Genomic DNA, 24,723 nt, shown 5'->3' with positions numbered 1-24,723 from the left:
AACCCAGTTACAGGGTCTAAGACCAGGTTCCAGATGGACAGGGTGGTGAAGAGGCTTTTGGAACACTGGCCTTCAGTCAGGGCACCGAATATAGAAGCTGGGATGAAATGTTGCAGTTGTCCAACACGTTAGTTTGGCCGCATTTCGCAAATAGTGTTTAGTTTTAGTGACTCTGCTGTATGACAGACACCATTAAGCTGGATAGAGTACAGAGGAGATTTACGGGGATGTTACTGGATCTCAAAGGATTTGTGGAAAGGTGTTTCGGACAATGTTCCCTGGAATGTTGGAGAATGAGTGCTGATATTGCAGAGGTGTATAAAATCATGAGGGACCTGGAGGCTGGTCAGTAAATGGAATGAGCTGCGAGGGGGAGTGGTTGAATCAGGTACATTATAAAGGCACTTGGACAGGTAGATGGAAAGGAAAGGTTTTGAGTACATGGGCCAAATGCAGAGAAATGGGACAAGGAGGAGGATAACCTTGTTCATAATGTGGTGGTGAGGGAGTTACAGACCACAAGCTCAGATGGGAGCTTTGGTCATCGAGGAATCTGTATGAATCTGACTGTAGACCGTGTTGACATTAAACTTTTCCAAACAATTTGTTATTTCTTCATAGATTATAGACTCCAGTAGCTGAAGTGAAGTTAACAGGACTACAGTTACCTGCTTTTCATCTTCCACCCTTCTTCAACAATGGTTTTCGACTCCGCTGGGACCTTTCTGTAACAGTGAGTTTTGACAAACTTCACTTTCTCTACTTTCTCTCCAGACTTCCTGTGAAACCCTCCAGTGCAGGTCATTGGGACCAAGTAATGTTTGCTTTTAGTCCCATTAGTTTCTCCCTTGTGATGGCGATCGTTACACATTATGGCACAATGTTGAAATGTCACCGTTAGATATCTGTGGGATGTTTGCTGTGACCCACTGTGCACACTAATGCAAATTATTGAGTTAACTTCTCTGAGTGTTCCTTGTTACTTTTAGCTTTTATCTCATCACTGGTTCCTAGAAAATTCCTGATTCTCTTGTCTACCACCAGCCCTTGCCTCTGTATGTTCTTTGATTTAATATTTCCTTGAAAGCCTTCGATCACATCTCAGGATCTTGAGGCCACTCCTCCCCATGTCTTCTTTCCCTCCCACTCTCACCATCACTGTCCCTACATGTAAAGTTCCTATGAAAAGTATTCACACCAGTTGTTCATCCCAGTTTGGCAGAAGAATAAACCAGGGAAGTTAGTGCACCCCTTGCTGTCAAGGGAAATTAGGGATAGTATCAATTCCAAAGAAGAAACATACAAATTAGCCAGAAAAAGCGGCACACCTGAGGACTGGGAGAAATTCAGAGTCCAGCAGAGGAGGACAAAGGGCTTAATTAGGAAAGAGAAAAAAGATTATGAGAGAAAGCTGGCAGGGAACATAAAAAGTGACTGTAAAAGCTTTTATAGATATGTGAAAAGAAAAAGATTGGGTAAGACAAATGTAGGTCCCTTACAGTCAGAAACAGGTGAATTGATCATGGGGAACAAGGACATGGCAGACCAATTGAATAACTACTTTGCTTCTGTCTTCACTAAGGTGGACATAAATAATATTCCGGAAATAGTAGAGGACCGAGGGTCCAGTGAGATGGAAACATAGAAACATAGAAAATAGGTGCAGGAGTAGGCCATTCGGCCCTTCGAGCCTGCACCGCCATTTATTATGATCATGGCTGATCATCCAACTCAGAACCCTGCACCAGCCTTCCCTCCATACCCTCTGATCCCCCTAGCCACAAGGGCCATATCTAACTCCCTCTTAAATATAGCCAATGAACTGGCCTCAACTGTTTCCTGTGGCAGAGAATTCCACAGATTCACCACTCTCTGTGTGAAGAAGTTTTTTCTAATCTCAGTCCTAAAAGGCTTTGCCTTTATCCTCAAACCGTGGAGTAACTGAGGGAAATACATGTTAGTAGGGGAGTGGTGTTAGGTAGATTGAAGGGATTAAAGGCAGAAAAATGCCCAGGGCCAGATGGTCTGCATCCCAGAGTGCTTAAGGAAGTAGCCCAAGAAATGGTGGATGCCTCAGTGATAATTTTTCAAAACTCTTTAGATTCTGGATTAGTTCCTGAGGATTGGAGGGTGGCTAATGTAACCCCGCTTTTTAAAAAAGGAGGGAGAGAGAAACCGGGGAATTATAGACCGGTAAACCTGACATCGGTGGTGGGGAAAATGCTAGAGTCAGTTATCAAAGATGTGATAACAGCACATTTGGAAAGCATTGAAATCATTGGACGAAGTCAGCATGGATTAGTGAAAAGATAATCATGTCTGACGAATCTCATAGAATTTTTTGAGGATGTAACTAGTAGAGTGGATAGGGGAGAACCAGTGGATGTGGTATGTTCGGATTTTCAAAAGGCTTTTGACAAGGTCCCACACAGGAGATTAGTGTGCAAACTTAAAGTACACGGTATTGGGGGTAAGGTATTGATGTGGATAGAGAATTAGCTGGCGGACAGGAAGCAAAGAGTGGGAATAAACGGGACCTTTTCAGAATGGCAGGCAGTGACTAGTGGGGTACCGCAAGGCTCAGTGCTGGGACCACAGTTGTTTACAATATATATTAATGACTTAGACGAGAGAATTAAATGCAGCATCTCCAAGTTTGCGGATGACACAAAGCTGGTCGGCAGTGTTAGCTGTGAGGAGGATGCTAAGAGGATGTAGGGTGACTTGGAGAGGTTAAGGTGAGTGGGCAAATTCATGGCAGAGGCAATTTAATGTGGATAAATGTGAAGTTATCCACCTTGGTGGCAAAAACAAGAAAACAGATTATTATCTGAATGGTGGCCGATTAGGAAAAGGGCAGGTGCAACGAGACCTGGGTGTCATTGTACACCAGTCATTGAAAGTGGGCATGCAGGTACAGCAGGCAGTGAAAAAGACGAATGGTATGCTGGCATTCATAGCAAGAGGATTCGAGTACAGGAGCAGGGAGGTACTACTGCAGTTGTACAAGGCCTTGGTGAGACCACACCTGGAGTATTGTGTGGAGTTTTGGTCCCCTAATCTGAGGAGAGACATTGTTGCCATAGAGGGAGTACAAAGAAGGTTCACCAGATTGATTCCTGGGATGGCAGGACTTTCATATGATGAAAGACTGGATCGGCTAGGCTTATACTCTCTGGAATTTAGAAGGTTGAGGGGGGATCTGATTGAAACATATAAAATTCTAAAGGGAAACAACAGAAATTCTGCAGATGCTGGAAATTCAAGCAACACACATCAAAGTTGCTGGTGAACGCAGCAGGCCAAGCAGCATCTATAGGAAGAGGCGCGGTCGACGTTTCAGGCCGAGACCCTTCGTCAGGACTAACTGAAAGAAGAGTGAGTAAGGGATTTGAAAGCTGGAGGGGGAGGGGGAGATGCAAAATGATAGGAGAAGACAGGAGGGGGAGGGATAGAGCCGAGAGCTGGACAGGTGATAGGCAAAAGGGGATACGAGAGGATCATGAGACAGGAGGTCCGGGAAGAAAGACGGGGGGGGGTGACCCAGAGGATGGGCAAGAGGTATATTCAGAGGGACAGAGGGAGAAAAAGGAGAGTGAGAGAAAGAATGTGTGCATAAAAATGAGTAACAGATGGGGTACGAGGGGGAGGTGGGGCCTAGCGGAAGTTAGAGAAGTCAATGTTCATGCCATCAGGTTGGAGGCTACCCAGACGGAATATAAGGTGTTGTTCCTCCAACCTGAGTGTGGCTTCATCTTTACAGTAGAGGAGGCCGTGGATAGACATGTCAGAATGGGAATGGGATGTGGAATTAAAATGTGTGGCCACTGGGAGATCCTGCTTTCTCTGGCGGACAGAGCGTAGATGTTCAGCAAAGCGGTCTCCCAGTCTGCGTTGGGTCTCACCAATATATAAAAGGCCACATCGGGAGCACCGGACGCAGTATATCACCCCAGTCGACTTACAGGTGAAGTGATGCCTCACCTGGAAGGACTGTTTGGGGCCCTGAATGGTGGTAAGGGAGGAAGTGTAAGGGCATGTGTAGCACTTGTTCCGCTTACACGGATAAGTGCCAGGAGGGAGATCAGTGGGGAGGGATGGGGGGGACGAATGGACAAGGGAGTTGTGTAGGGAGCGATCCCTGCGGAATGCAGAGAGAGGGGGGAGGGAAAGATGTGCTTAGTGGTGGGATCCCGTTGGAGGTGGCGGAAGTTACGGAGAATAATATGTTGGACCCGGAGGCTGGTGAGGTGGTAGGTGAGGACCAGGGGAACCCTATTCCTAGTGGGGTGGTGGGAGGATGGAGTGAGAGCAGATGTACGTGAAATGGGGGAGATGCGTTTAAGAGCAGAGTTGATAGTGGAGGAAGGGAAGCCCCTTTCTTTAAAAAATGAAGACATCTCCCTCGTCCTAGAATGAAAAGCCTCATCCTGAGAGCAGATGCGGCGGAGACGGAGGAATTGCGAGAAGGGGATGGCGTTTTTGCAAGAGACAGGGTGAGAAGAGGAATAGTCCAGATAGCTGTGAGAGTCAGTAGGCTTATAGTAGACATCAGTGGATAAGCTGTCTCCAGAGACAGAGACAGAAAGATCTAGAAAGGGGAGGGAGGTGTCGGAAATGGACCAGGTAAACTTGAGGGCAGGGTGAAAGTTGGAGGCAAAGTTAATAAAGTCAACGAGTTCTGCATGCGTGCAGGAAGCAGCGCCAATGCAGTCGTCGATGTAGCGAAGGAAAAGTGGGGGACAGATACCAGAATAGGCACGGAACATAGATTGTTCCACAAACCCAACAAAAAGGCAGGCATAGCTAGGACCCATACGGGTGCCCATAGCTACACCTTTAGTTTGGAGGAAATGGGAGGAGCAAAAGGAGAAATTATTAAGAGTAAGGACTAATTCCGCTAGACGGAGCAGAGTGGTGGTAGAGGGGAACTGATTAGGTCTGGAATCCAAAAAGAAGCGTAGAGCTTTGAGACCTTACTGATGGGGGATGGAAGTATATAAGGACTGGACATCCATGGTGAAAATAAAGCGGTGGGGGCCAGGGAACTTAAAATCATCGAAAAGTTTAAGAGCGTGAGAAGTGTCACGATCATAGGTCGGAAGGGATTGAACAAGGGGTGATAAAACAGTGTCGAGGTATGCAGAAACGAGGTCGGTGGGGCAGGAGCAAGCTGAGACAATAGGTCGGCCAGGACAGGCAGGTTTGTGGATCTTGGGTAGGAGGTAGAAACGGGAAGTGCGGGGTGTGGGAACTATAAGGTTGGTAGCAGTGGATGGGAGATCCCCTGAGCGGATAAAGTCGTTGATAGTGTGGGAGACAATGGCCTGGTGCTCCTTAGTGGGGTCACGATCGAGGGGTAAATAAGAGGAGGTATCCGCGAGTTGTCGCTGTGCCTCGGCAAGGTAGAGGTCAGTACGCCAGACTACAACAGCACCCCCTTTATCAGCGGGTTTAATAATAATGTTAGGATTAGTGCGGAGGGAATGGAGAGCAGAGCGTTCCGAAGGAGTGAGGTTGGAATGGGGACAAGGTGTGGTGAAGTCGAGACGGTTGATGTCCCGTCGGCAGTTGGCAATAAAGAGATCCAGAGCAGGCAGAAGACCAGAGCGGGGTGTCCATAAAGAAGAGCAGGGTTGAAGACGAGAGAAGGGGTCATCGGTGAGGGTGGAAGAGTCCTTGCCGAAGAAGTAGGCTCGGAGACGGAGACGGTGGAAGAAAAGTTCCGCATCGTGGCGAACGCGGAACTCGCTGAGGTGTGGGCGAAGGGGGACAAACGTGAGGCCCTTACTGAGAACAGAGCGTTCTGCCTCCGACAGTTGAAGGTCGGAGGGGATGGTAAAGACCCGGCACGGATGAGAGCTGGGATCAGAGGGGGGAGGGGGGAGGCTGGGGGTGTCAATGGAGAGGGGAGGGTTGGGGTGAGAGGAAGATGGAGCCTCTGAGGGCCCAGGAGCTGACGGTGGGATCTGAGGAAGACGGGGCTGCGGAGTGGTGGTGGGGGAAGGGGAGACGGGAGTCACAACAGCAGCACATAAAGACCCGGCCTGGAGTTCAAGGCTGGAGTCGCAGTTGGTGGTTGCGCAATCGCTGTGAATGTGTCCATGGTCGTTGCTGGAGTCCGGGTTTTGAATATGTCCTGAGGTGTTGGAGCCGCCGAGATCAATGGCAGGGGCCGCAATTGAAAGTTCATGCCTGCTAGCGTCGGGGCCGGCAGGCTCTGGAGTCCGTAGATGTAAGATCTTGCGATCTTTGCCTAACATGACAAAGTCAAAAAAACGGCGATTGCAGGCGTGGATCCGACGGAGGATGAAATAACGGGTAGGACCATTACAGACGGCGAAGAAAGTGTCCCGAAGGTGTGGAAGGGTCTGGGATAGGGACACCAAGTACCTCCTCATGGTGGAGAGCGTCGCCTTCAGAGCTTGACGGGAGAAGCGGCAAGAGGCAGAGTCAATAAAATGTGAGTACCTGGGATCCTCAGAAGGTCCAAATTGAGAGGCTTGGAAACGAATCTCTAAAGGGATTGGACAGGCTAGATGCAGGAAGATTGTACCCGATGTTGGGGAAGTCCAGAACGAGGGGTCACAGTTTGATGATAAAGGGAGGCCATTTAGGACTGAGATGAGGAAAAACTTCTTCATGAAGAGAGTGGTGAATCTGTGGAATTCTCTGCCACAGGAAACAGTTGAGGCCAGTTCATTGGCTATATTTAAGAGGGAGTTAGATATAGCCCTTGTGGCTAAAGGGATCAGGGGGTATGGAGAGAAGGCAGGTACAGGGTTCTGAGTTGGATGATCAGCCATGATCGTACTGAATGGCAGTGCAGGCTTGAGGGGCCGACTGGCCTACTCCTGCACCTATTTTCTATGTTTCTATGTTTACCCCTTAGAAGTAGATTGAATTTGGCTTTTTTTTTAAACTAATCAATGGAAAAAGACTCTTCTGTGTCAAAGTGAAAACAAATCTCTACAAAATGCTCTCAATTAATTATACTTATACTTTATGCTTTATTGCCTCCAAATAATTGATACTAGAATGTACAATCATCACAGCGATATTTGATTCTGCGCTTCCCACTCCCTGGATTACAAGCATTAAATATTAAAAATTAGTAAATATTAAAAACATAAATTATAAATCATAAATAGAATATAGAAAAATGGAATGTAAGGAAGAGCAAAAAAACCGAGGGGCAGGTCCGGATATTTGGAGGGTACGGCCCAGATCCGGGTCAGGATCTGTTCAGCAGTCTTATCACAGTTGGAAAGAAGCTGTTCCCAAATCTGGCTGTATGAGTCTTCAAGTTCCTGAGCCTTATCCCGGAGGGAAGAGGGACGAAAAATGTATTGGCTGGGTGGGTCGTGTCCTTGATTATCCTGGCAGCACTGCTCCTAGAGTGTGCGGTGTAAAGTGAGTCCACAGACAGAAGATTGGTTTGTGTGATGTGCTGTGCTGTGTTCACGATCTTCTGCAGCTTCTTTCGGTCTTGGACAGGACAACTTCCATACTAGGTTGTGATGCACCGTAGAAGAATGTATTCTACGGTGCATCTATAGAAATTAGTGAGGGTTTTAGGGGACAGGCCAAATTTCTTTAGTTTTTTCAGGAAGTAAAGGCGCTGCTGGGCCTTCTTGGCAGTGAACTCTGCTTGGTTGGACCAAATCTGGTCATTTGTGATATTGACCCCGAGGAACTTAAAGCTTTAACCCTGTTCTACTTGCGCACCACCGACATAAATTGGGTTGTGCTGTCTGCTACTCCTTCTGAAGTCAACAACCAATTCCTTCATCTTGCTGACGTTGAGGGATAGGTTATTGTCTTCGCACCATGCCACCAGTTTCTTAATTTCCTCTCTGTACTCAAACTCATCATTACCCGAGATAAAGCGGACAATTGTTGTGTCATCAGCAAACTTATATACTGAGTTTGATGGAAACTTGGCTACACAATCATGGAGGTACAGTGGGTACAGCAGGGGGCTGAGTACTCAGCCTTGTGGGGCACTGGTGCTCAGAATGACTGTTGAGGAGAGCTTGTCCCCTATTTTTACAGCCAGGGTCCTGTCTGTGAGGAAGTTGAAGATCCAGCTGCAGATCTGAGTGCTAAGGCCCAGGTTCCAGAGCTTAGGAATCAGTTTATTTGGAATGATGGTATTAAAGGCAGAGCTGTAGTCAATGAAAAGGAGCCTTATGTATGTGTCTTTATTCTCCAGGTGTTCTAAGGAGGAATGTAGGGCCAGAGAGATGGCATCTGTCGTTGACCTGTTGGCTCTGGTAGGCAAATTGCAAAGTGTCGAGGTTGACCACTAGGCTGTGGTTGATGTGTGCCATAACCAATCGCTTGAAGCACTTCATAGCAATTGATGTCAGAGCCACAGGTCGATAGTCATTCAGGCATGCCACCTTGCTCTTCTTCGGCACTGGGATTATCGTTGCATTCCTAAAACATGAGGGAATCTTAGACTGAAGCAAGGAGCAGTTGAAGATGTCAGCAAATGTTCCAGCTAGCTCGCTTGCATAGGCCCGGAGAACCCGTCCCGGGACGCCATCTGGGCCCGTTGCCTTCCTTGGATTTATCTTCAGGAAGGCCCTTCTAACGTCCTCCTCGATGAGGATGAATCTCGATGCCACCAGGTCCGGTACATCCGGAGGGAGCGGGACGCTCCTCTTCTGTTCGAATCTTGCATAGAATACATTAACAACAGGAATTCTGCAGATGCTGGAAATTCAAGCAACATACATCAAAGTTGCTGGTGAACGCAGCAGGCCAGGCAGCATCTATAGCAAGAGGCGCAGTCGACGTTTCAGGCCGAGACCCTTCGTCAGGAATACATTAAGTTCGTCAGGAAGAGAAGTGCCACAGTTATTGATATTCCCAGTCTTTTCTTTGCGCCCAGTGATCTCATTTTACCCTGCCATAGTGTACGGGCATCCCTCTGGTCGCCTGGGCTTCCAACTTGGCTCGATATTGCCTCTTGGCGCCCTTAATGGCTTTCCGGAGTTCACGTCTGGATTCAGTGTAGCGACTGGTATCCCCGGACCTAAAAGCCACAGCTCTAATCTTTAAAAGGGACTTCACCTTATAATTCATCCAAGGTTTCCGGTTAGGGAATACCCGGATCGTCTTGCGAGACACACAGTCCTCCGTGCATTTCCAAATAAAGTCCGTGACAGCTGAGGCATACTCATCAAGGTTAGCTGCCGAGTCCTTGAATACTAACCAGTCCACCAACTCAAAGCAGTCACGGAGGACCTCATCCATTTCCTCCGTCCAACACGACACTACATTTGACACCGTGACCTCCCGCTTCAGTTTCTGTTTGTAAGCCGGGAGGAGGAGTACGGCCTGATGGTCCGATTTTCCGAAGTGAGGTCGTGGGACTTAATTACGAATCTAAAACACAAAATAATTGTCTGCATAAGTATTCACCTCCTTTAATATGACACACCAAATCATCATTGGTGCAGCCAATTAGTTTTTGAAGTTACATGATCAGTTAAATGGAGGTGACCGTGTGCAGTCAGGGTGTTTCAATTGATTGTGTAGTAATAGTACACCTGTAAGTGGAAGGTCGAACTGCTGGTGAGTCAGTATCCTGGGAGAAACTACACCGTGAAGACAAATTAACACTCCGAGCTGCTCTGCAAACAGGTTATTGAAAAACACAAGCCAGGAGATGGATACAAGAACATTTCCAAGTCACTGAATGCCCTTGGAGTATAGTTAAGTCACTCATCCAGAAGTGGGAAGAATATGGCACACCTGCCAAGAGCAGGTTATCCTCAGAAACTGAGTGACCATGCAAGAAGGGGCCAGTGAGGGAGGCCACCAAGAGACCTATGATAACTCGAGAGGAGTTACAAGCTTCAGTGGTGGGAGAGATTGTGCATACATCAACTGTTGCCCGGGTGTTTCACCAGTCGCAGCTTTACGGGAGAGTGGCAGAGAAAAAGCCACTGTTGAAAAATGCTCTGATGAAATCTTCCCTGGAGTTTCCCAGAATTGTTGGGGACTCTGAAGTTAGTTGGAAGAAGATTCTATGGTCTGATGAAAACAAAATTAAACCTTTTGACCATCACAAACACTAAGTTTGGAGTAAGCCAAACACTGCACAACATCAAAAACACACCATCCCTACTGTGAAGTATGGTGGAGGCTGCATCATCCTGTGGGTATACTTCACTGCAGCAGGCCCTGAAAGGCACGTAAAGGTAGAGGGTAAAATGAATGCAGCAAAATACAGGGAAATCCTGTAGGAAAACCAAATTCAGTCTTCAAGAGAACTGCGACTTAGGAGAAAATTAATTTTCCAGCAAGACAATGACCACAAGCATAAAACCAAAGCTGCACAGGAATGCCTTAAAACAACAAAGTTAATGTCCTGGAGTGGCTTTGTGAGAGTGCAGACCTCAATCCAATTGAGAATTTGTGGCTGGACTTGAAAAGATCCGTTCACTCACTAACCCATGCATTCTGACAGAGCTTCTGCAGTTTTGTAAAGAAGAATGGGGAAAAATTGCAGTGTTCAGATGTGCAAAGCTGATAGACACCTATCCACACAGACTCAACTGTAAATACTGCCAAAGGTGCATCAACTAATTACGGATTTGAAGGAGGTAAATACTAAGGCAATGAATTATTTTGTTTCATATTTACAATTAATTTAGATCTGTTTTCACTTTGACACCATAGAGTATTTTCTGTTGATCAGTGTCAAAAAAGCCAAATTAAATCGATTGCAGAACAATAAAACCTAATAACTCCCATTTTGCCGATTCCTTGTGGAACATTGAATATAGTGGATTGTCGAAGTCCCAGTCTCTGTATCCATGTCCCTGCAATAGCTGTTAGATCAAACATATTCATCAGTACACAATATGGAACAGATGGCAACCTGCCCTTCGTCTCACAATATCTGCGCCAATCATAATAATGATGAGACTTTATTAAGTACTGTGGAGGTCTCACTGGAGTATTGTGAGCAGTTTTGGGCTCTTCATCTGAGGAAGGATGAGCTGAAACTCGATGGGTTTCAAAGGAGGTTCTCCAGATTGATTCCAGGATGAAACAGCTTGCCATATGAAGAGTGTTTGATGGCTCTGGGCCTGTATTCACTGGAATTTTTGAACAATGAGGGGTGGCCCAATTGAAACCTATCGAATGGTGAAAGGCAGTGATAAAGTGGATGTGCAGAAGATGGGAGTGTCTAATATCAGGACAAAGCCTCGGAATAGAGGAGCATCCTTGTAGAATGTGGAGATGAGGAATTCCTTTAGCCAGAGAGTGGTGAATCTGTGGAATTCATTGCCACAGGGAGCTGTCAAGCCAGGACTTTATGTATATTTAAGGCGGAGGTTGATAGATTCTTGATTGGTCAGAGTATGAAGGGATACAGGGGAAAGGCAGGAGACTGGGGCTGAGAGGAAAAATGGGTCAGCCACAATGAAATGTCGGAGCAGACGACGGGCCAAATGGTTGAATTCTGCTCCTATATCTTAGCCTGTGTCACTTCCTCAGAAACCTCAATCAATTTTATGAAACGTGATCTGCCCACACAAAACCATGTTGATTGTCCCTAAGCAGGCCATGCCTTTCCGAATGTGCATGAATCCTGTACCTCAATATCCTCCCCAGTAGCTTCTCTACCACTGAGATGAGGCTGCCTTGCCCATAGATTCCTGGATTCTTGTTATTTCCCTTCTTGATCAAAGCTGCAACATTTGCGACACTCCAGTCCTGTGGGACCTCACATGTTGTGATCGAGGACAGATAGATCCTTGTCAAATCGCCAGCAATCTGCTCACTTGTTTCTTTCACTGTTGTAGGATATATGCCATCAGGCCCTGGAGTGTTATCCATCTTATTGACTTTCAGACGTCCCAGCACAACCTGCTCCTTAATCTCAAAATGTCTCTGTACATTCGCATGTCTCACTCAGTTTTCATTGCCATTCAATTCCTTCACTTCAGTAAATACTGACACAACATACTCATTTAGTACCTCAGCCACTTGGTCTGACTTCAACCACATCATTCCTCCTTTAATCTTGAGTCGACATTTCTATTCTCTGGTTATCCTCGCCTTATTAATACAAATCACAAGGCCTTGGGATCATCTTTGATCCCACTCCACAAGGACAGTTTGTGGCCCCTTTTGGCCTTTCCTATCACCTGCTTTAGCATTTCCCTGCTATCTTTATATTCCAAAGGTACCCAGTCTGACTTTAGCTTTACAAACCTTCCATAACCTTTTGACTAAATTTAGGATCTCTCCGCTTGTCTAAAGATTCCTTACTTACCATCCTTCTCCTCACTCCTCACCGGAACATGCTGATCCTGAACTCAGAGTTGCTGGTCTTTAAACTCCCACATGTCAGATGTGGACTTGTCTGACAGTGGCTGCTCCCAGTCAATGTCCCTTGCCTCCTGTCTTCCTCCATCCTGACTTGTCCTCCTGCAAATTAGTACCTTCATACAAGATCTACTTTTATTTTTACTTGTAACTAAGAAAAAAAGAAACGTGATCACTGTTCCCAAAATGTTCACTGACTCTCAGCTGTCACCTGGCCTGGCTCATTCCCATCTGTTCTCACCTCTGGTTGGGCCCTGTACATAATGTTTCAAACACTCTTCAGATTCACTGAAGAAATCTGGCGCATTTAAGAATTAAGCAAGTTCCAGTCAATTCTAGAGAAGATAATGTCCCCCCACTGGTTGTTGCGGGGCCAATACAAACACCCCAACAGTGTAACTACAGATTGCCTCTGTAAATGAACCTTCCAGTTTGCTGTGACATGCCCAGTGAGGTAACCTCTGCATTTTTAACCCCCCACTCACATGTAAAACAATGAAAGCCAGGAATGTTGAGCTGCCAGCCCTGTCCGTCCGATAACATAGCACTCCTAGTGTTGAAATAAACTCATTTCAGCCCACCATGTTTATTAGCCTGACATTGGCTTTCGTTCTTTTCAGACTGAGTGTGAGGAAGTTTTGTTTTCGCTGGAGCGCTTTGTGTCGGATGAATCGTTGGAAATTGGCGGTTGTGGTAAAGTGAAGGCGGAGCTGGACGATGAGAGGCCGGTCTCGGCTCTGTCCGTCACTCTGACTCTGTCTCCTCCCCTCCCCGCCTCTGTCTCTCTGCGCGTTTCTCGGGCAGGTCGGGGCGCTGTGTATAAAAGGAGACAGCAGCAGGCAGTTTGTCAGTGAGCAGCGACCTGAGTGAAGCAGCATCATGTCTGGCAGAGGGAAAGGAGGCAAAGGACTGGGCAAAGGCGGAGCCAAGCGGCACCGTAAAGTGCTCCGTGATAACATCCAGGGCATCACCAAACCGGCCATCCGCCGTCTGGCTCGCCGTGGCGGCGTCAAGCGGATCTCGGGTCTGATCTACGAGGAGACCCGCGGGGTGCTGAAGGTTTTCCTGGAGAATGTGATCCGGGATGCGGTCACCTACACTGAACACGCCAAGCGCAAGACGGTCACTGCCATGGATGTGGTGTACGCTCTGAAACGCCAGGGCCGCACTCTCTATGGCTTCGGCGGCTGAAAAACTCCCACCTCCTCCCGAGCACAAAACAAAGGCTCTTTTAAGAGCCACCCACCGCCTCTCAGACGGAGCCGTATCCACAGACTTTTAATTATTTTTATCGACACATTCAGCTGTGTTACATTTGAAACAGATTAATCGGTTCGGTTTGCGATATTCCTGCGAATCTGCCTTTCCAGTCGGTGATTACTTCAGAACCTCTGAACGCATTAAGATCGATCTTCATCCTTTTATCCGTCTCGGACAGGAATCAGTTCACTTGTTTAGAGAAGCGATTCCGTAATTATGCATTTAAATCTTAACTCAGGAGATTAGATATTAAATGAAACTGAAATTGTATAATGCGTGATAAAACTAACGGTAAATAATTTTTAAAAAAGTCTTCCAGCACCGTTGCTGGGTGCTCTGAAATTGGCGGGCAATTTGAAATTGATCCTGCGCCAATCACACTGTATTCGGATCAGATGAAGTCCGACTGCCAGTAAATTCCCAGAACTCCTTCTGTACGTGGTGTTAGAGAGCGTTTTTTTCTCTCTCTCTGGAGCTCTGTGTTTCGGACAAACCGTTGGAAATTGCCGGGTGTATTAAAGTGAAGACGGACCTGGACGATGAGAGGCCGCTCTCGGCTCTGTCCGTCACTCTGACTCTGTCTCCTCCCCTCCCCGCCTCTGTCTCTCTGCGCGTTTCTCGGGCAGGAGTGGTGGCAGAGGACTGGAGGATGGGGTCATGTTATGCAGTAATTTAGAATCGAAGGAAAACCAAACACAAGACCATTGTGCAGATGCTGATGGAGGGTCTCGGCCTGAAACGTTGGCTGTTTCCAGTTTCTCATAGATGCTGCCTGGCCTGCTGAGTTCCTCCAGCACTGCGCGTGTATCGCTGCGAGGAAAAGCCCGGGAGCTTCAGACTGGTGAGACTCGTGTCTGGAAGGAGAGATCACGTGATCCAGGGCACCGGATACAATATCGGCCTGGTGGTGGGAGACAAAGTCATTGTTTAGACTGCGGACCTGTGATCAATAGTGTGGCACCGGGATTCGAGTCAGGGCTGCTGCTGCTGTCCATTTATTAAAGACTCGGCTGACAATGTCACTGCCCGGCTCAGCAAATTTATCAATGTCACTAAAGTTGGTGATATCGTGGAGTGTGAAACAAATGTAACTAACATTACAACAGGACGGTGATCAATGAGGTCAGTGATTTGAGGAATGACAGATAAATGTGAGATGTTCCATTGTCATTGACGAACCAGGGCAGAACTGCCGTGGGGAATGGTCTGTCCCTGGGAGTGCTGTAAAACAGAGATATCGGGGTGTAGATATCGAATTCCTTCAGAGTGTAAACACAGGTCGTCAGGACGGTGAAGAAGGTGTTCGCCACACTCGCATTCATCGGTCAGAGTATCGGGCACTGGACTGTGACGGCACATTACAGCTCTACCAGCCTCGGGGAAACTACTCTCGGAGCACGGAGTACAGTTATAGTTGCCCTGGGATCAGAGGGTGACATTAAACTGGAGAGGGTGCAAAGTGATTTAACAGGAGGCTGCATTGGCCAGGACCTTTCTCACCAGAGTGTATGTGACATTAGAGAGGTGAGAAAATAATGGCAGTCATAGATACGGTCAACAGTGAATCTGTTATCTCCAGGGTTATGGAGTTGGAAGCGAGAGATTACAGATATAATCTGAGAGAGGAAAGACTTAAATGGGACCCTGAGGATCAGGTTTTGTACACAGAATGTGCTGTTTACATGGAACAAACTACCCCAAGTGGTGGTATAGGTGGGCACAGTTGCAATATCTCTTGGACTGTGGAAAGGGAAGTTTCACAGGGACATGGGCCAAATGCAGGCGACTGACAATGGTTTTGTTTGGCCACTTGGTCAGCATGGATGTGTTGGGCTGAAGGGCCTGTTTCTGTGCTGCATAACTCAGTGACTACGTCTGCTGCTGTGGCAGAGCGGGAGGGACAGTGTCAGTAGTGAGGAGGTTTGGGGGATGTAGGCAGGAGAGTGAATGGTTGAGGATGTGGCAGATGGAACAGAATGTGGGGAAATGTGCGATCACCCATTCCCAGGAACAAACTGTAAGAGTCATTTCCACACAGGGATGTTCAGAGGGACCTGGGCGTCCTTGTGAACAAATCACTTGAGTTTACAGGCAGATACAACAAGTAATGAGAGGGCCTGTACTGTGCTGTACTATTCTATGTTCTATTTATATGGGCGGCAGGGTTTGAGGGTCGGCACAACATTGTGGGCCGAAGGGCCTGTACTGTGCTGTACTGTTCTATGTTCTATGTTCAAACAGTATTTTGTCCTGTGATCCAGGGGGATTGTCCAAGAGGGTACAGAAGTCTCACTGGGATTATATAGGGGCCCTGGTGAGAGCACACCTTAAGTATCGTGTCCAGGTTTGGTCACACTTCCTCGGAAAGATATCCCTGCAATAGAGGAAGTGCAGTGACTGTTCCCCACACTGACTGGGTTGGTTCCGGGGATGGAAGGTTGGTTATGTGAGAGGAGAGTGAGTGGGCTGGGTCTGTATTCCCTGCTGTTCATGAGAAAACGAGGAAATCTGTTACATTCTTTCAGGATATGACAGGCAATAGGCAAGGAGGATCTTTCCCCTGAATGAGAACTCCATAACTGAGGAAAATACCCTCAGAATGAGGCGTAAATCACAAACACGAGAGAATCTGCTGATGCTGGAAATCCAACGCAACACACACAAAATGCTGGAGGAACTCAGCAGGACAGGCAGCCTCTATGAAAAAGAGTTAACAGTCGACACTTCAGGCCGAGACCCTTCATCAGATCTCAGGGTGAAGATTCTCAGCCTGAAGCATCGACTCGTTACTCTTTCCCATAGATGCTGCCTGGCCTGCTGACTTCCTCCAGCATTTTGTGTCTGTTGCTCAGAATGAGGTGACAAGCATTCAGGATGGAAATGAGATGATATTTCTTTAATCAGAGAACAAAGAACTTCTGCATTCCTTATATAAGTAATGTGGAGCCTCAGTTGCTGGGTTGAGTCAAAACTGAGATCAACAGTCTCTGGGAGAGATTTAGTCACTAAGTGAGTCCACAAGACCATAAGGTACAGGAGCAGAATTCGACCATTTTGCCTGTCGAGCCTTCTCTGGCATTTCATCATCACTGATCAATTTTTCCTCTGAGCCGCAGTCTCCTGCCTTCCCTTGTATCCCTTTGTGCCCTGACCAATTAAGAATCTATCAATCTCTGCCTATACCCAGTGATTTGGCCTCCACAGCTGCCTGTAGCAAAAAAATTCACAGATTCAGCACTCTCTGGCTGAAGAAATTCCTCCTCATTTCCATTCTAAAAGGATGCCCCTCCATTTTGAAGCTGTGTGGTCCAGTTTTAGACACTCCCACCACAGGAAAAATCCTCTCCATATCCACCTACTCAAGCCCTTAACTATTTGATAGGTTTGAATTCAGTAACCCTTCTTTCTTCGAAGTTCCAGTGAATAGAGGCCCAGAGCCGTGAAACTCTCTTCAGTAGACAAGCAATTTAATCGTGAGTAAAATTCTCCATTTGTGATGTTATGTCAGCACAAAAAATCCTGGATTTCAGAGATGTTTGCATTTTGCAATTATGGACCAATCTGCACAACCCTAATTACTACTTTGTACTGCAGTAAACACTGTTTATCCATGCAATCACAGGCACACAGATGCAAAATAAAGACAGGTGTAAATTTAAAGTAGGGAAGTTGAACCTTACTTGAAGGGAAAGCCTGATAACTAGGCCTCAGAACATTCGATTACCCAAATGATCAAAATAAAGCCAAGTAACAAGGTCCAAAATACCCACAACATGCAGAATTACATGCCTCTCGTTATGTTAGTCCATGGGATAAACCCTGGCTGGGTCGCCTGGGCGAGGATGTCTCATAATTGAAGACCCGAAACACCCAATGACCCTAAATAATATTACTAATGATGTGTCCCTGTGAACACCCAGTTCATTAAGCCAAGTTGTGTCAGGCCACATTAATGAAGGCATGGGCCAGATTGAAGTGGCTACACTACACTACCCTATCCACCATAGTCCCACATATCTCACCATACTAAACTCTACAGCCTTATCTCTCCCAGCCCCACATATACAACCACCAGCCCCACCCTCAAACCTAATCCTAAAGTCCAACGGGTCACACACCCCAATTAACCCTGGGCACACCCCCACAAACCCGATGACTAGTGTAAGAAGGAGGAAGATCCAATAAAGGCAAGTGTTGGACCTGGTTAATGAAGGCATGGGCCAGATCAAAGTGGCAGCGTTGCGTGACACTGAATCCAGAGTGACGAGATGAAGAAGCACAAGAGGGATGATTCTCCCTCTGCCCGGATAATCTGTTTGTTATTTTGATTTTGTTCTGATAGTCTTCTGACTCTTTGAATATTTTGGTATAATTCATATTTAATTTCAGTGTTTCTTGTCAATGTTGTGTCTCTGATGCAATGTGTCTGTGATGCTGCTACAAATACGTTGTTCCTTTCACCTGTGCATAAATAAACTCGATTTAAACTTTACACTGAAATGTCCAAATCTCTCCTTCACTATCATGCTGCCCTATGTCATAAACTAAACGTCTCAGTGTTTAATTTTACAAAATTTCATCTGATTTTATTTAATTCTGCGTTTGAAATTTGCGTTTCCCTTTTCAATCTCAGCCCGCACCCCGGCCTGTCTCTGCCCTTCAGTACTTCCTCCCGCATCAAACGACAGCGGTAAACCCCGCCCATTGGCGCCGCTTCCCATCCCCCAGCGTTCCGATTGGTGACTCATTTCTCCAAACAGCCAATGGAAATGCTCAGAATTCCCATCCTCATTAACATACCGCTTTGGGCGCTGCCTATTTAATCCGCGCTCCGAGCAGCTTCTGCTCATTATTGTGTTTGAAACCGACGAGGAAATGCCGGATCCAGCGAAACCCGCTCCCAAGAAGGGCGCCAAGAAAGCTTTGTCCAAACCAGCGAGCAAGACTGGCAAGAAGCGCAAGAGGTCGAGGAAGGAGACTTACGCCATCTACATCTACAAAGTGATGAAGCAGGTTCACCCCGACACCGGCATCTCCTCCAAGGCCATGAGCATCATGAATTCATTCGTCAACGATATTTTCGAGCGCATCGCGGGTGAGGCTTCCCGCCTGGCCCATTACAACAAGCGGTCCACCATCAGCTCCCGGGAGATCCAGACCGCCGTGCGCCTGCTGCTGCCCGGGGAGCTGGCCAAGCACGCCGTGTCCGAAGGGACAAAGGCGGTGACCAAGTACACCAGCTCCAAGTGAAGACAAGTTTACTGACAAAACAAACCGGAAAATCAAAGGCTCTTTTAAGAGCCACTCACGGTTTCATTAAAAGAGCTACAGGATGTTGAGACATGGAATTCGGGTAAATTTGGAATTTTTTTGTTGAAATGCTCATTCAGAATCGTATCCCCGTTAATCAGAACTTGCTGTCCGCTGCTCACTATAATCCCGATTTCTCTGTTAATTCCTGCCTACTGCACGGACACGGAATCATTACACACCCCTTTCCCCGTCGCTTCCTCTCGGTCATCAGATTTCTCTAACGTGGACGCTAGTTGTTGTTTCTGGTTTAATTACCGTGGGTTCATTAAGCTTTGTCCCATTTTGGTTACTTCTCTTAACCCCATTCCACGCGAGAGCTGAACACTGTCACAGGTCGTTCAGAGTATTTGTTAAAGCTCCACTTTCTGACGGGCGACCCGTTGCTAAACTGACTTGAGTTTACACAATGACCGACCGCGAACAGCAGCTGAGAATCAGTTTTATTCCAATCGTTTATCAATTGAAAGATATCGGTGAACTAATGTCCCAGACACCATCGCAATATTAACTACACTTTGTTTAAGTGTGTCGGACTCCAGTAACGGGGGTAAAGAGCCGACAAACAAACCTGTTGTGGTTTAATTTCAGCAACAAAGGCTTTTTTGGCGGTGTTTTGCAAATGTCAGTTTATTTCGGCGGTTAGACGGTATTTTCCGCGCTTCTACAGTTAATGTCTCTTGATTGGTGAATAAGGCAGCTCTGTGATTGGAATATTTGCTCTTTCCAATCAGATCAGGCACTGTTTCACCAATCATAAACGCCCCACTACATTCCGCACCCCCCGCCCCGCCTGCATCAGAAGGGCGATTTCCAGAAGCCTGATTTCTAATGGTCAAAACTTCAAGTGTATTTCTGATTTATCAAATCTATGTGATGTTATATGTATCAGGAAACCTGATTTGTTACCACATTTAACTTCTTCCTTCCAGTGTTATATTGTAATTAAGCGTGATAGATTAGTTGGTAGAGGAGGTGGTGTTGCAAGATTTTTTAAAGAGAGGGAGAGGGCTTAAAGTTGTGGATGTAAATGAAATGTATGAGGCATTTGAAAACACGTTTGATTCTACAGGTAGGGGCAATAAAGTGGTATATTATTATAACGTCGACTGTACCTCTTCCTAGAGATGCTGCCTGGCCTGCTGCGTTCACCAGCAACTTTTATGCGTGTTGCTTGAAATTCCAGCATCTGTAGATTTCCTCGTGGTTGTGTTATTATAACCATTGTGGAAAGCTTTCGATTGATGGAGAGTATATGTAGCTCTAGCTCACTAAGAGTTGTATGGTGTGGGGATTTTAACACATCGTTAGTTCACTGTGGGGTTGTTCTCAGACAGGTGATGTTTTGTTTATAGAAGAGTTTCAGATATTTCATATCCTGTTAGTCTTTATGGTGGGAGAGGTACGAGATTTAATGTTCATAATAGTTCTGAAAATGCTGTAAATTTAACTTTAGTTTTGAACATTGGAGTGAGTCGTGGGATGTCATGGGAGATGAGGCATTGGGGAGTGATCATTTTCCTATGTTTATAAGCTTGGGTTTGGATTTATATAGGGGGCATGAGGCCACTTTTAGGAGGTGGAACTCTGGTAAAGCAAATTGGGAGAAGTTTGAATGTTTTATGTGCTGAGTGTCTGTCTGGGCTGAATGGTGAGGATGATGTGGATTTCTGCAAAGAAACGTTGTCACATTATTCATCAAATTGTGGTGGAAGAGATTCAATTTAAAAAGTGCATTAGTGGGAGAAAAGCTGTACCATGGTGGATGGAGGAGTGTGCAGAGGCAGTTACTGACAGAAACGTGGCATTTCGGAAAGTTACGAAGTATCACTCTCCGCGTGATCATATTAAGTGTAACAGGTCACAGGCCGTGGTGAGGAAAGTAATGAAGCTTGTGAAAAAGATTTACTGGAGGTCATATTGTGAAAGTATTGGAAGGACTATTAAACTTGAAGATGTTTGGGGAATGACTAAGAAAATGGGGGTGTGGGATTCATAGGGTTCCGAATATTGATTAAAGTAGGTAATACAATTGTTCCTGAAAGAGAGACGGTTGAGTCCTGGCTCGGTCATTTGCTGCAATTCCTAATCAAAATAGGTGGAGAGACTAAACAATGTAGGGATAAGGTTTTACAAGAATACCTTAATGTGCTGGAAACCAGCTGTAGCAATGATAGTATTAGTGATGTAGAGTTTCTTTGTGTGAATTTAAGAAAGCTATTTATAGTACAGGTCAGACGGCTCCAGGAAAGGATGATACATGTTATTGCATGTTTAAACATATGGTCAACAGCTCTCTTGAGATAATATTACATTTCTGAATTATAATTGGAGTTCAGGCCATCTTCCCTCCTCATGGAAAATGGCAATTGTAGTGTCTATTCTAAAACCTGGGAAACTCCTGTTGGATCCTCCTAGATATAGACCAATATCACTGACATCCCATTTGTGTAAACTTACGGAATGGATGGTAATAGTGTGGTTGAATTATATTTTGGAAAAGGGAGGTGACGTGCTGTTGTTAACATACTGGATTAATTTGAGGGGCAAGTGCTGGTTCCACGCCACATGTTTCAAAATCAGTCAATGATTTTATGCAGGAAACTCCACAGCTACTTGAACACAGCAAGCTTCCACAAACAATATACTCAATGGAGATGTCAATCCATGGCCTCCTATACTGTTCCAATGAGGCCACACTGGGGTAGGAGGAACAACACCTTGTATTCTGTCTGGGCAGCCTCCAATCTGATGGCATTAACATCGACTTCTTGATCTTCCAGTCATGCCTCCCCTGGCTCATCATTCCCAATCCCCCTTTCCCTCTTGTTGCCTGCCCATCGCCTCCCTCCGGTGTTCCTCCCCCCTTTTCTTTCATCCATGGCCTTCTGTTCTCTCCTGTCAGATTACCCCTTCTCCAGCCCTGTATCTCTTTCACCGATCAACCTCCCAGCTCTTTACTTCATCTCTCCCCCTCCCAGTTCCACCTGTCACTTTGTGTTTCTCTCTGCCCTCCCCCACCTTTAAAATTTACTCCTCATTGTTTTTTCTCCAGTCATGCTGAAGAATCTCGGCCCAAAACGTCAGCTTTATTTTTATCCACAGATGCTGCCTGGCCTGCAGAGTTTCTCCAGCATGTTGTGTGTGTTCCTTGGATTTCCAGCATCTGCAGATTTTCTCCTGTTTATTACTCAATGTCAACAGGCATTTTGTGTGACAACTGTCAAAGTCCCACTCACTTTGAAATGCAGATATGAAACTCGAGGTTCAGCAGATGCTGGGAATAAACTGTAAAGTAACACACACAAAGTACTGTGGGAACTCAGCAGATCAGGCAGCATCTAAGCAGACAAATACAGTCTAGATAGGATGAAGTGTCTTGGCCCATAATATCAACTATTTATTCCTCTCCATAGATGCTGCTGGGGCCACTGACTCCCTCTAGCATTTTGCAAACATAAATCTCTTTTTTCAGTCAATCAGTTTCCAAATGTTCCTAAACATTCACTTGTAGCCTCATCCTCCTGGTCTGATTCCTTCCTTCTACTCCACGTAAACTCGAGCCTCCATCACATCTGGAGCCCCAGAGCCCTCATTTGTGCTGACCCCTCTTGTTTCTGCTCCACCATTCTGCTGTCGTACTTTAGAGGAGAGTGTTGTATTGCAACAGCCCGGCAGTGTGAGGCACAGCCCTTCGAAATCAGTGAAAATGACACAAAACAATGAATAGAGCAGGGCAGAAAGATTTTAACCACACAAGACTTCATCCTTGGTCCAGAGCCGTGAGGGATGAGGAATATTTGGGACAAAACCCCAGTAAATTCATCTTCTGCAGTTTACAGAAAGTCATGGAGTGAATTCAAGGTAAACCTCTTCATCCCCAGACCGGTGACCAGTTACATCCTGAACATTATAGGGTGAGTGAGTGGTGAACAGCAGGGATGGGTTTGAAAGCTCTGGTGTGCAATAGGAACACAAGCAGGTACCAGCTGGACTGAGTGGCCTCTCGACTGTTCATTATCGGTGTGACAGGGAGGAAGCACCTGAGACACGGGATTTGAAATGGAACTGATCTATTTGTCTATGACAGATCCACAATATTGAACACCGGTGTATTTTAAGATGGTGGGATGAACCCCCTCAATGCTCAGTGACCAGGGTTCAGTCCTGGATCTGATGAGCAGCCACAATATCTGTGGAATCTGACATTAACAGTCCCATATAGAGCTTATTTTAACTTCCTCCCTGGTGAACTTGCTGGTGGTGAACTTGCTGGTGTATCTGCAGGTGCAGTGCCCTGATCTAATGAATCCCTTCCAAAATGAGTGGTAGTGAACGTCAGCTCACTGGTATCAACTCTATGGCCATTTATCAGGTCAGTCCATGGACAAGTGCATGTATTGGGACTCTGGTGTGCTGTCTTCTCAACCATCTCCCCCTTCATATTCAGTGATTGGTAGCATTCAAATGCTGGGGAACTGACAGACACAGCAGAAGTGACACGCTGTTGCATTTGAGATTCTCAGACAGAAATTCTTTGCCTTTTCTGCCCTGTAAAATGTTTGCAAAGAAGATCAACAGGTGAAAGAGAATACATCTCTGCTGAGATTATTTTAGTTTTCATGTTGATGTCTAATGTCACACTGTTACAGTGAGGCTGAACACTGTCCGGAGGAACAACACCTGTAACTGGGCATAGTTCAGGCATAAGGACACAACATCAAATTCTCTGTTTTCCTCTCTGCCCATCAAGCTGTAACTTGGCTCAGTGTGTCTCTCTCCATTAGTACAGCTTCACATTCTGGGTATCTCCCACAGACCTACTAAGCACACAATACAAACAGAGCTGCTTTGTGAGAGTTTCTGCTGATTGTGGCCCTGCTGGCATTCGACGGTGGTAAACTCAGAGTCAGCAATGCCATTGAACCTCAAGAGAATGTGATCAGGCTTTCTCGGTGCAGACTGACACTGCGGTATTCTTGCAGTGTGAAGGCTTTTACAAATAAAATGGCATGAGGCATTTTCAGTTTCAGGAAAACCATAACTCATTAATTATCCTACAAACACAGAAACATAAAGCACAGTTTAAAAAACAACCTCATGTACTTCCATCGTAACATCAGACAGCTTCTTAAAGAGAAACACAACTCAATGTCAGTGGTCATTAATTATGCACTTTTCCACCCGTTACATTACCCTGCACTGACACCATCCCCCCCCCCCCACCGAATCCACTCCGTAGCCAAGAAAGCCCAGCAGCGTCTCTAATTTCTGCAACGGCCGAGAAAAGCCCAACTGCCACCCCCCATCCTCACCACATTCCACAGAGGAGGTATCGACAGCATCCTGAGCAGCTGCATCACTGCCTGGTTCGGGAATTGTACCGTCTTGGATCGCAAGACCCTGCAACAGATAGTGAGATCAGCTGAGAAGATCATTGGGGTCTCTCTTCCCACCATTTCACACATTTACATCACATGCTGCACCCGTAAAGCCAACAGCATTGTGAAGGACCCCACGCACCTCTCATACAAACTCTTCTCCCTCCTGCCATTTGGCAAAAGGTACCAACACATTTGGGCTCTCACTGGGCAACAGTTTCTTCCCCCAAGCCATCAGACTCCTTAATACACAGAGTCTAGACTGACATCTACATCATTTATTATTATATTGTAATTTGTCCTCCACTGTGCCTGTTGTCTTGTTTATTATTGATTGTACTGCCCTGCACTGTTTTGTGCTCTTTATGTAGTTCTGTGTAGGGCTGTAGTCTAGTGTAGTTTTTGTGTTGTTTTACAT

General features: G+C 46.2%; 2 protein-coding genes across 4 annotated transcripts in view; both read left to right on the top strand.

The window, feature by feature from the left end:
* The first annotated feature begins 621 nt into the window (after positions 1 to 621).
* Positions 622 to 14,441, top strand: LOC134339769 (histone H4). Its single transcript, XM_063036538.1, has 2 exons — positions 622 to 733; positions 12,975 to 14,441. The coding sequence occupies exon 2, from the start codon at positions 13,234 to 13,236 to the stop codon at positions 13,543 to 13,545; it is 312 nt and encodes a 103-aa protein (XP_062892608.1). The 5' UTR covers positions 622 to 733; positions 12,975 to 13,233; the 3' UTR covers positions 13,546 to 14,441.
* Positions 644 to 24,723, top strand: part of LOC134339768 (histone H2B-like) — a 75,321-nt gene continuing 51,241 nt past the window's right edge. Inside the window, exons 1-2 of one of the 3 annotated variants that reach the window (XM_063036535.1) lie at positions 644 to 733; positions 18,248 to 18,979. In XM_063036535.1, the coding sequence (XP_062892605.1) occupies positions 18,490 to 18,864 (375 nt within the window). In that variant the 5' untranslated portion in view covers positions 644 to 733; positions 18,248 to 18,489 and the 3' untranslated portion in view covers positions 18,865 to 18,979. Of the gene's footprint in view, positions 734 to 14,580; positions 17,088 to 18,247; positions 18,980 to 24,723 lie in introns of those variants that run through there. The other 2 variants (XM_063036537.1, XR_010016445.1) reach the window with 2 other exon arrangements.

The sequence above is a fragment of the Mobula hypostoma genome, chromosome 30 (assembly GCF_963921235.1).
Source record: "Mobula hypostoma chromosome 30, sMobHyp1.1, whole genome shotgun sequence".
In the NCBI taxonomy this organism is placed as follows: Eukaryota; Metazoa; Chordata; class Chondrichthyes; order Myliobatiformes; family Myliobatidae; genus Mobula; species Mobula hypostoma.
Note: the sequence above shows the minus strand (reverse complement) of the source record. Positions and strands in the feature narration are given on the sequence as shown.

Bases quoted from the DNA above. Each gene is read 5' to 3' on its own strand.
- LOC134339769 (XM_063036538.1), top strand. From the start codon at position 13,234: ATGTCTGGCAGAGGGAAAGGAGGCAAAGGACTGGGCAAAGGCGGAGCC.